Here is a 12,705-nt window from a genome sequence, read left to right as displayed (position 1 = left end):
AAAGAGGATGGTATTGACATTTTTTTTCTTTTTGATTACTTAGGAAGTACTAATTTGTATTTGATGGATATAGACCATTGGACAAGTAGGCAGCCAGTTTGTGGGGTCCTGTCTTAAGTTCGATAATTCGAACCATTATCAGGAGCATACATATTATGATACATAATGATGGGGAAGGGGAGGGAAGAAACTCAGGTCAATCTGGATTCAGGAATGGCCTACCTCAGAAAGCAAGAATGAGAATTCTGTTTCTCTTTAATCGTTATTTTGTGATTGTTCTCACTTGAGATATGGATAGTGCTGTTGACTCATGTGCAATTATACGACTTGTTAAAGCTTATAGTAAAATGTTTAAAAGAAACAAAATGGCAGCTGAATTCCTCAGTAAGGTTGCCATTCATTGCCACAAGTAAAGAAAAACTCAGGTTCATAGAACTATAGAATTAATTCCCCAATCTGGTATTTATTTAGAGGTGATTTTTAAGAATATGGTCTGTTTTACACTTTTGCTCAAAAAACTACAGCTAAAACAATAGTAAATTTTATACACACAAATATATACATATTTCTAGTTATTGTGTATATGCCAGCACTGTACTAAGTGCTTTTACATACATAACTCATTTAATTTTCATATCTCTATAAGGTATGTATTGTACATAGATGAGGGAACTGAGGCTCAGGAATTTTAAGTAACTTGTAAAAGGTCATGCAACTCAGATCTTCTAGCATCTCTTCTGTTGCGTAAATACATGCTATCTGGTACATAGGAGATGCTCTATACATGTTGAGTCAATAAATTAGGGGTTAATGAGGAATTGGCTAATGTGCCAGTATAGGGGGAAAGTTTGTAGGATTCATAATGCATTATTAGGTGGTTATATTGGTATAATGGCATAATGGAAGAGAAGTAAGTAAAAGTTAAATCAGTTGTTACTGTGAAATTTCTGAATATTTTGAGCATGACTTCTAAAAAAAAAAAAAAAGACTAAAAAAAGATCTAGAGACTTTGGAGAGAGTTCTTAGGAAAACTATGAAAGAAAGACATTATTTCCTGGTTTAACCTGACATGTGATTCTGAGCAACTTGAGTTTACTCCAAAGGTAGAATATTCATGTAGGATTTATTAGGAAGTCCTTGACACTAAAGAGAGAACATTTTCTATCTGAGATAGTAAGTGCAGCCTTAGGAGGATAATTCTCAGAGTTTATAATTATAGAACCCTGTTGTGGTTTTGATGGTCATATACCCCAACTCTTAGTATAATGTTAAATTGAATTATGGAAGTCCTGATTAAAATAAAATTCAGTCGCTATTATTGTACCTTTCTTGAAGAACTTAAGATAGCTAGTCGTCATCTGATTAGAATCGATCTTATTAGGATGTGACATATTCAGTATATATTAGCTTAGTCTGAAAACTAACTTGAATATGCCTTTCTCTGAACAAAAGTTTAAAATACATAATTTGATTTCATTGAGAAGAATGCTGTTAAATGTAGATGTATTAAATAAATGTTGTTATTAGATATCATTTATACGTTTTTCAGAATCAGCAATCTGAGTCCAGAACAAGAGCAGGGACTGTGGAAACAGAGGTAAATATGTTAACATGTTTTCTGAAGTATTTCAAAAAGAGTTTTTTTTAATGTGACCTTTCTTTAACCTTGTTACTTAGGTTTTTAAAAAATCAATGATGTTTGGTAATATAAGCAGAATAACTTGCCACTTGGTGTCTCAGCCCTTTTTACTCTAATTATTCTTATTAATGTTTGGTTTCAGCCATAAATCCTCTGCAGCAATTCAGAATGAAACTCCAAAGAAAAAGCCCAAATTGGAATCTAAGCCATCTAATGGAGATAGGTAAAAATGAATTCCTTTAGTGAAAATTCACCTTAGTTGAACAGTTATGGTTGATTGTCAGTTATTACTAGGTGAAGGAATAGAAACATATATCTTCTACATTGACTTCTTTGAGTCATCCAGAAGAGTAAACATAATCAAATTTTTTGACTTAATTTTGGCAATAAGAAAGTGGCACTGAACTATGTTGTTCTATTTGGGGAATAAATTTGGGTTTTGAAAAAAGGAAAACAAATCTGAATAGAGAACATTCTTTTTATCTTAATTATTCTTCAATAAAACACAAATCTAATTGTGATATTTTAAATTGACCTGCTTGGAAAATGTTTTTAGATTTAAAGTAGTATGAGCAAGTGTGACTTTGTTTTAGTTCATTAGCCAAAAGTTTGCTGATGTTTCTGTACAAATTGGCTGCCTATTGCTTTACACTAGAAGTATTGACCCCCTAAAAGCTAATACTGAATTATATTTCTGCAGGTGTATGTAATGTGTGCCATTAGTAAGGTAATTTGCCAGTTGCATCCATTTCTGTCAGGTACATATTTTTTTGCATTAGCCTTAAGGATGTTTGTGGAATTGTCTAATTTATGCAATTTGAACACCTGGTAATTTTCCTTCTACTTCATTTAACTGTGTTTTACTTTTCTCTTTTTAGTAGCTCTATAAATCAGTCAGCAGATAGTGGGGGAACAGACAATTTTGTCCTTATAAGTCAACTGAAAGAAGAAGTGATGTCACTTAAACGTCTCTTACAGCAGAGAGACCAGACCATTTTAGAAAAAGATAAAAAGGTAAGAACAAGGTTCACTGAAGCCTGGTAAGATTTACATCATGACTCTTTTTCAATAATAGCAAATTTTATTAAACTTTCTTTAATAATTTGGTAATGTTTGCTGTGCATCATTCTTAAAGATACATTTTACAGAAGCTCAAATTGGAACCTATGCCATCTAATGAACATAGGTAAAATAGTCTTTCTAAATTTTTGTTCTCAGAATTAATTGAGAGGTAATTCAAATTGTAGTAATTTCTGAACATTAGTTTTCAGTAAACCTGTAATTTAAAATAGTTCTAATGTCTTAATTTGAAAATAGTTTTAAATAGAATATTATGTGAATTCTTGTGATTTAAGAAAGTAATTGAAACTAGTCTTTGATGTACTAATCATGTATGTATTTCAATCCAGATCAAATAACTGGTCAAAAGTAATGCTGTGGGAATTTCCTGTGTTTTAAGGAATGATTAGCATTAAGTTTCTAAGATCGGTTTATAGGAAGTTAAGTATTTATTGGGACTGTGATTATCAGATCAAGGGGAATATCAGATATGTTATCTGTTTAGTGAAAAGTTCTAACACTTTCTGTGTGAACTTCTCTTTGGGCCTCAGTTTTCTCATTTAAAAAATGAAAGTATTAATACCATCTCATAGGGTGGTGGTTATGATTAAATAAAAATGTAAAGTACTTGCTATAGCTCCTGGCATGTGTCAGTGTTCATAGCTGCAATTACTAGTGTTTTGTCATCTTCGAGGGTAGAACCTACTTTTGTACTTGTTTTATGGCCCTAGACTATCAAATTTGACCTATTTCAAACATCTTATACAATAGGAAAACTTTTTTTAAGAAAAATTCCCTTTAAAATTATAAACAACACATAATTATAAATATGTACATGAACTGTTTCTATGTGTCCATAGTAGTGCTTCTGTGTGAGCTGGCTTTTACCTCTGGCATTCAACAACTTTGGTGTTAAATTTTCCACACCTTGATTGTTTAGTAGATTTAATTTTAATACATTTGTCCCTTAACTTTAAGCAAATTCAGAATAGGAAATTTAGGATTGACATACACTAAAAATAGAGTAGTTATAAGTGTCTTGTTTTTTATGGTTATTTTTGATTAACTGCAGGATTTTTTTTAATTAATGAACTTTTATGGAAATTTGTTCTATGCTCAGAATTTTAGAGATATTTCTATTGCACAAAGACAGATATAGCTGTATTAACCAAGGTAAAAGTTGAATAAAATGGTAAGTTTACTATAACAATGATTCCAAAACCAACTAATAATGAATTATCGATGTTTTTGACTTTTTAAGATACTTTTTCTAGCATAACTATTCTATATTAGTCAACTTAGTTGAGTTTTCTGCTTTTGTTAGTGTTCCTTTTATCTTAAAAAACACTAATGGGGATGGGAATTAGTGGTATTATAAAGAAATTAATAATAATAAGCCTAAAATAGCTACATATTTACACTTTTTCTTAGAATGTAAATCTAAGATGACCAAGTTATTTTCTTGAATTTATTGCATTTTATTTAGTGGCTTCTAGAGCCAGCCATTTACAAGATCATGAAGATACAAAGATGAATAAATAAGAAATAATCCTTATCTTTCAGAAATTCATAATCTAGAGGCAACTCACAGCATAGTAATGAGAATAATTATCTTAGCTGATCTGATGTGAATTGTCATTTCGGTACAGGAATTCTTTTGTAATATAGAAAAGGGAATTCAACAGTTCTTTGAATTTAATAAAAGCAAGAGCTTTTATTCAGAAAATAATACAAGACACTATGACTTTTTGCTGTTGCACATCTTTCAGTTAACTAGCTACTGGGTAATTACAAAAAAGAACTGCAAACCTTTAAAGCTTATATAATAAAAACCATTTAAAAGTAACTAGAAGCTTTCTTATACATGGTTCTAATGAAGGAATTATATAATATCAAGTTATTTTTTAGTTATTTTTAAAGTCATGAGATGCTATATTTGTGTGTATGTCATTGATATTTATGGAAAATTGTCACATAGCTTTCTTTGCTTCCTCAAATCACTGAATTTTTTTCTTAACATTTGTCTAATTTAGCCCAAATTTTAAAGTAACTCCTTTTCCTTTATTGTTCCATATTAGTTGTATTTCTGTGCTTTGTTCTCCATCTTTACCTCAAATCTTAGTTGGAATTGGATACATAATTCTGGACATTTATTTTCAAATGAAAGCAATATAGCTCTTGTTTCATAAGACTGTTCCTCTTTGTACTTGACCCATGTGAAACTTTTTTTAATCATGGAAAGATTATTTTAACTTGAATCCAGTTTTATTGTTTACTTTGTTTTATATAACATAAAGTACATTTTAATTGAAGCATTTCCAAGGTATTAGCTGTTAAGCTTTCCTGTTGGCATACCAGTTGCCAAACTGTGTTTAATGAAGCTACCTTTAAATAAAAACAAAAAAGCAACTTCTTTGAAGTTTTACTGATGGTTCAATATTATTTTAATATTAAAATGAGACTGCTTAAGTAGATAGAATTCATCATTTTACAAAACAAATTCTAGATAAGTTATAAAATTCAGGAAACTGCTGTTAACATCTTCCACTTTTATAATGGTGAGTTTATTGTGAAGAATATTTAAAATGTTTGTGTATGCATATATACATGTATATACGCATATATATATATATATATATATATATGCACATATACATATATGTGTTTGTTTTTTAATTTCTCAGTTAACTGAACTAAAGGCGGACTTTCAGTACCAAGAGTCAAACTTGAGAACAAAGATGAACAGTATGGAAAAAGCTCACAAAGAAACTGTGGAACAACTTCAGGTAAATGTCATTATTTATGTAAACTATTAGGCAAGGAAAGAAACTTTGGTAATAGTATTCATTATCTTAGACTGATATTGGTATCTCTTTATTATGCATACTTGGTACAGTTTTAGCTTTGTTTTAGGCTTTGTAATAGTTTTTAATCCTGCTCCCATTAAAAGCTATTCCTTGAAATTACTTGATAGGGAATTCTGAAATTACTTTATATTAATTCTGAAAACTTTTGCCTAAACTTAAAGTGGAGTTTTCAGAGAAGAATATCATTGCAGTATGTTCAATTCATCATCAGTGAACAGCAAACAGTTAAAAATCAGATTCATGAAACTAACGTGAAAATAAGGTCTTTAGTACATTGTGCAATCATTCTTCCTATTTCCTTTCAGATAATGGGTGGGAGACGGGTGTACAAAACCAATTTTCAGGGACCTCAAGTGGAGGAAATTTATGCTGCATTCAGTGATGCAAAGCATCTAGATCAACCTCAGAGTATGCTAAGTGTATATACTCAGTAGCATTTCAATATAGAGGACAACTGAATGGTGTAGCTAGGAGTCACCAGTTACAAAGAGGGGGTAGTATCTGATGTCTGGCATGCAGAGCTGGAGAACATCCAATGGGGATATAAATCATTTCCTTATTTAAGCTTTTTTTCACTTAGGTTTCAGAAATCTAGAAATGAGACCACACTAAATTAATTATGTGTTCTACTGATTTATACATTCTGACATCTGTAGAATTAGATCTTTGGGTAAGAAGGTTTTCAGAAGCTTCAAAAGCATAGAAGATGCTGGCACACAGACTTTAGACTCTTGATGGGAGAGTACAGCTTGGAAAGGAAAGAATTAATATTGCCCTGTTTTTTGTTTGTTTTTAACAATCTAACATCAAGGGATATTTGCTTCTTCTATCTTTTGGTTTTGTATTCATCATATTTGTTTGAAAGTAGCTTAAATCAAGTAAGATTATAAAGTGGATTTAAGACCCTGTTGAAAATTCGAGGTACAGGTTGCCTACTGTTAACACTGATAATTACTATTACAAAGAATTTTGAAGAGAAACCTTGCATAGAATCTGGGATATAGCAGGCATTCAAATAATTTGTTGAATGAGTGGTGATTTATGGAAATGTATCTGCCCTCTGTCCTAAGAGATTGCCCATATCGGACTTCTTGTACATTATTATTATTCATCATCCACTAGCAAGAATTAGTTTTATGATATTCTGATTTTTTCTCATTAAGTCATTAATGCTGAATCATTACCTGGGAATATAATCTTTTGTATGATGGTTTCTGATTTAATGTGGTATAACCAAAACTCTGGAGTAAATCCAGAATGAAGTGACAGAAAAACTAAACAGTACTCCAATATGATAACATTTAGTACTTCTCAGTGTTCAAAAGAGTAGCTTGATATTTTATTTTGTAGTTGTAAGCACAGGGGAACCTTTTTGACATCTTAGCCTGATAGGCATCTTAAGCCTACCTCCTCTTGGTTGGTAGCTGAAGTTTCATATAATGGAATAGTAGCAGTAACTAGTGTTTATATACAATGGAATAGTAGCAGTAACTAGTGTTTATATACAACGACATTTTCAATACGATTTTACATAGGCTGTCTTATTTGTGCCTTAAAATAACTTTGAGTTATGTGGTATGAAACTGTGTTCACATAATTAGCAGTGACAGAGAAACCTGCATCTTCTGACTCTGATTTGACTACACTTTCTCCTTTTCTGCACTTTTTCCACTACCTCAGGTTACTTATGTTTTCTGTTTTATCCTTGTTATCATACCACTTCCCTATATCTTTTGTGTTATTGCTGGAGACATTCTGTCAGTTAAGTATTATCTGTTAAACCCTACTATCTTTAGCAAGCAGGTACTAGTAGATGAGTAAACATGGTTAACTATTTTCCTTATCTTTTGGATACAAAACTGAACCCTATAGCAGAAAATTTACCTTGCTTTAATAGCTCTCAAAACATTTTTAACTATCAAACCTGGGAAAAAGCACTGAGCATCACAAAAAAAATTAGGCAAAACACCAAAAGATAACATCCCATAAAACCAAAATTATCTAAAGTATCAAGAATACCAAATTTAAAAAAAAAATACTTTTAATTTAGGAGATAAGTTGATAAAAGGAGAAAGGGTACTAACATTTGAATGCCTACTATGTACAAGCCACTGTGTTAGGCTAAGTGTTTTATATATTTGATTAGTTCTTTCAACTCCTGTTTGTGGGTGAAGTTTCTGTTTACATATGAGAAAATAGACTCCAGGTTACATAGCAGATAAGTGGCAGAACCAAGATTCAAAAGAGAATCTTTGTGATTCTTAATACATATATTCTTTCCTTTAGGCCACTGTTTCTATAAACATTTTAACTTAACTTGCTTAAGACTTTTTAAATAATTGAATGGATTTTTGAGTGTGCATGATAAGTAACGTTAGTATAAAAATTTTTAATGTGTTTAAATACTGCATTGTAAAATATATTTTTTATCATACCTATATTAGAATAGACATTTGAACTTCTCTCCATTTAACAACTGATGCACTGTTTTTTTTCTTAGACACTTTTTTCATACATAATTTATTGACAAATAAGTTTATTAGCGACATGATTAGGAGACCAAATATGTAAATGCAGATTGAAAGTTAGCTGCTAGGGAATTAATAAGAAAAAATTGCTTTTAATATCTAATATTTGAGTTCTAGTATTTCATACTTAGAATATGAAAATTATAAGCTCATTGATTTTTTTTATTTCTTGATTTAGAAAAAACTTAAACATTAGCTTTCTAATGATTTGGTATGTCGGTTTAAATGCTTTTGTATAAAAGTAACTTATAGATCTGATGGAGCTCTTTTTGAGGCAAATTTAAAGATTTTTTTTATGCCCTTCATTAATTTATATTTTAAATTTGTTTTATAAGATACTTTTTTTTTATCCAGTAAGGATATTATGGTTATAAATTAAATAATCTTTAGCTAACAATAAAAAGAAAACAATTTAAAACTACCACATTGACTAAGACTAGTTAATTGAGTAATAAAACCAATTGATCAAGAGTGTGCTCACTTGACTTCTACTGCCAGGCTTTCTCATTGACTTATCTTCTGAGTGTCTCAAACTGTTTAGTTTCAAAGAGAACATAAAATACTCTTAAATTTTTGATGCATTTCTATTTTGAATTTAAAACACTTAACTACCACTTTAATTGTTTAAAAACTGTGAACAGAGAAATGCTGTTTATTGTGCAGTCGAACATAAAAATTGGTTTGATTAGCAAATATGAGATTGCTCTAAGATTTGTATTTTGGAGGTCATAAGTATCAGGTAGGGAGAATTTGAAGAAGAGTTGGGGGAGTGAAAGTACAGAGCCTGGAAAGATTTCTGTTTCATGAAACTGCTTTAAGATGGTATACAGAGAAGGCAGGGTGTTATGTTGCCATACAAAGGCTAAAATTAGAAGATGAAGCACCGAGGTTAAAAAAAGTCTGTCTAGATAATAAAAAATCTTGAGGCCTGTGAAGGAAAATTGTTTTCAAACATAAGCCAGATTGATACCTTTTAAAATTTTATTTTAGGACAGTGGCTTAGATTCCAAACTATTGTCAAGACTCTTCCCATTTTGGCTCAAAAACACCAAAAGTTTTTGATCATTAACATGCTTGTGTATGTGGAAGGTCCTTATTATCTACATTTCCACAGTGAAGGGATTGCGTAGGGAGACAAAGGCAGTCAAAATATAAAAATATTCTGAATACTGAAGGATCCCTACTTACAGTCTTCCTTACTAAACACTAGTAATTGTCACAGTGCGTTAGCTTCAGGACAGTGTCTTTGTCATTGGTGGATGGAACATTTGAATAAAATGCAAATTCAGGTAGATGACAAAGTGAAATTTTGAACCTTTTAAGAAAAATTTCAGCCTTTCATAAAACTGAAAACAGTGATGCTCAAATTCTATCAAAGCCAGTACCTGGTGACTGTAGGGCAATTAAAGGAGCAAAAATAAGATAAGAAAGGGCAGTTCCAATGGGTGCTTCAAAAAAACATTTAAACATCATTAAGAAGATTGAGTCACTGTGGCAAAGTGATAGCGTTTTTGCAAAAATGATTTCTTATACTTGTTCTGTAAATAAGTGAACATCAAATAAAGGACTTTGTATAGTTTGATTTCTCCCAAATCATCACTTGAATCATTTGATCTTATTGTAAAATAAAAATTATTTTCATATTTTCATGTTTTTAGAATAAAGAGCCAAATATTTTTTTCCCTATTTAAAATTTTTATGCAGATTGACTCTGTTACCTTTTTTTGTAACTGATTATAAATTGATGAACCTAAATATACTCTCTCATTTATCTCTGTTGATATTTCAGTGAAATCTTGTTCTATAAGTGAAAAGAACAGCATTAAGTAAGTAGTATTCTTCAGCATGACTTCATGATATTTCAAACATTTTTAATCATAAATGTTTCTGTCTCCCACAGGCCAAAAACAGAGAACTACTCAAACAGGTTGCAGCACTATCAAAGGGTAAAAAGTTTGACAAAAGTGGAAGCATATTAACATCCCCTTGAGAAGGTTATTGACTTAGTGTTTCTGCTGAAAATGTAAATTCAAAAAAAAAGTATCTGTGAAGCTCTTAAATTCTGTGTAGTGGGAAAATATTTTTGCACACCAAATGAATTGGCGTGTTTCCTATTCACTTTTGTAACTGATATACAGCATTTTTTAAGTTGTAAAACATTCAGATTAAGCTTCAACTGGTTTGAAGTAACTTTTTAATTATTTGATATCAAGGAACTTTTTTGCCAGCAATAGTATTAAACAGTTGTAAAGGAGTGCATGAGTAGTGCTCTTTATAAAATGCAACATGCAATAATAGGGTAGGTATGGTTTTAAGAAGTCAGAGAAGCAGGGTTTTTGTTTTTTTTGTTTTACACTATGCTAATTTCAGATAAACAGTTTTTAATTTAGAAATACAAAACCTTTTAAACAAGGAAAATGGTGAACACTGGTTTTTTTGGTAATTGTGTTTTCACTTTGCATCAACATAAATTTAGAAAAGAATCATGGTGCTTTTATTAAATGGACTTCAGAAAATATGTAAATATGTTTTTAAAAGTTAGATCATTAACATTAGCTAGTAAACTAGTATTTTCATTATTGGCATAGGAACTAATGTTTATTGTACAGTATCCAAGGTAAAATGTGTTTTGTTTTGTAAAAACTACTGTAGATTTTTACTTACAAGTGCCTTTTTGCCACCTAATGTTTTTTTTGCCGATCTTTTGTACATAGTTTGTTTTAAAATCATGTTCAATAAATGTTTGTATATAAATGCATATGTACAGAGCCTATTTCAAAAGGAAGTCAAAGTTGCTAGTAAAATGTTTGAGGTTGCATTAAGAACTGATAATGCATATAGACTTTAGATGATCTTGTGGTTTGTTTTTGTGTGATACGGGAAGCTATTGGTCATTGAATTCATTGAATTATGTCACAATACTTCCCCAAAGATTTAATTTTAAATTACTTCTGATAGAATAATTTTATTTTTTACGTGATACAGCTTCATGTTCATATTTTGTAAGTTACATGTTTTGCTTTATTTTTCTTTTATAAAAATTTTAAAAATTTATAATTTTTTTGCAGTGGTCCATATATCTGCTTTTCCTATAATATGTGGTTTTCTAAGTTAATATTTATGTACACCATACTTAATTTGTAAGTTTAAAGCAAATCTGGAAAAAATTAAATAACTTTTAAATCAATCCATGACTATCTTTGAATAAATTGGAATCTGTTGTAAGATTCAGGTTCTATTTATAAGAAAATTATATTAGAGTCTTTAAAAGTGTCTATAAAAGGTTAAGGTAGCGTGGGATAGGTTATGGGAAGTTATTGACTAATTATATTCTGATCCATTGGTTTTCAGTCTGTAATGGAATTGATCTCCTATTTAATAAATGCCAATTCAGACTTTTAGTTTAAAGCATCAGGCATCACTAGATAGACTGGGTAGAATGAAGAGTCCTTACTCTTAGGAATTTATGGGCAAGGGTAATTTTGTTTTAAGTAAACTTATTAATTTATCAGTTTTGAAGATTTTGTTTTTAAACAACCATTGAGTATGAATGTCATATCAAAAGTCGTCGTTTCTCGGAACACAGGATGATTTTAATAATTGTTTTTAACATGACTCGTGTTTCAGTAGATTATTCTTAAAGTTACTTATTATAAAGTAATATCAAATAATTTTGTCCAATTTGAAAATATAATCTAGGGTAAATTTCAAGTGATAACAGAAGATTGAATGAGTCAGACTTGGAAAAACTAAACCAGTTTATTTTTGTGAGATCTTTATACAATAACCTTCCTAAATTTAGTACTCTCAACAATACTAGATAATGCCTTTTTAACACAGATTTTAATGTTTGCAGCATTTGCTAAATTCATAAGATAATCATTACTTTTCTTTAAAATTTGTATTGTTTTATATTCTGGTTTCATAGTCATTTGTCCATCTGCAGTGGTCATTATGGTTTAAAAATAAGCTGTGTAATAGTTTATACCTTGTTGGAGCTGCTACAAAAGAAAGGTGCCCCTTCTCACTTTTTTAGGTAATAGATTAAAAATTGAAAATCAGTCTAAGTAATTAAGCTTGTAAATTCCAAGGCTAAAATCTTTTAGAGGCTTCACAGTATTTAGTCCTAATTAAATACCCTCCCTTTATTCCAAGAACTTATTTTATAACTTAATATTTTTGCAGTTGTACAAACTAGCAATTAAGTCCCTGTCCTGAATCTGTAGTGTAATGACATAATGAGCTGATATTCTTTAAATGTGGACCTGTAAGGAGATACTATGGTGTGCCGTATTGTGCTTTTTAGCCTGTTTTCAGGTATTAGCATTTACCAGTGAGGATCACTTTGGCTCAAGTTATTTATGTATTAATAGCTTGTGAATATTACAGTCCTTTTTAGATTGTATTGGTCTAAATATGCATTTTACGGTGAACCTGTTAAGCTGTTCACATGTATAGGCTATTGAAATACTGTACTTGTACACATCTGACTGTTGACATTTTGTACTTTTTTCTAAATCCAATATTTCACAATAAAAACTTATCAAAAGCTTTGTATTAGTTTCCTATTGCTGCTATAACTAGTTACCACAAATTGAGTGGCTTAAAACAG

At 30.4% G+C, this 12,705-nt stretch overlaps 1 protein-coding gene across 2 annotated transcripts in view; it reads left to right on the top strand.

Moving 5' to 3' along the window:
• FAM76B (family with sequence similarity 76 member B) overlaps positions 1-10,347 on the top strand; it is a 17,628-nt gene extending 7,281 nt beyond the window's left edge. Inside the window, exons 6-10 of one of the 2 annotated variants that reach the window (XM_006907490.3) lie at positions 1,550-1,597; positions 1,782-1,862; positions 2,521-2,653; positions 5,383-5,484; positions 9,994-10,347. In XM_006907490.3, coding sequence (XP_006907552.1) covers positions 1,550-1,597; positions 1,782-1,862; positions 2,521-2,653; positions 5,383-5,484; positions 9,994-10,083 — 454 coding nt within the window. In that variant the 3' untranslated portion in view covers positions 10,084-10,347. Of the gene's footprint in view, positions 1-1,549; positions 1,598-1,781; positions 1,863-2,517; positions 2,654-5,382; positions 5,485-9,993 lie in introns of both variants that reach the window. The other variant, XM_006907489.3, reaches the window with a different exon arrangement.
• The last annotated feature ends 2,358 nt before the right edge of the window (positions 10,348-12,705 follow it).

This window comes from Pteropus alecto, unplaced genomic scaffold (genome assembly GCF_000325575.1).
Source record: "Pteropus alecto unplaced genomic scaffold, ASM32557v1 scaffold12, whole genome shotgun sequence".
Lineage (NCBI taxonomy): Eukaryota > Metazoa > Chordata > Mammalia > Chiroptera > Pteropodidae > Pteropus > Pteropus alecto.
The sequence above is the reverse complement of the archived record's forward strand: the minus strand, read 5'-3'. Positions and strand labels throughout refer to the sequence as shown.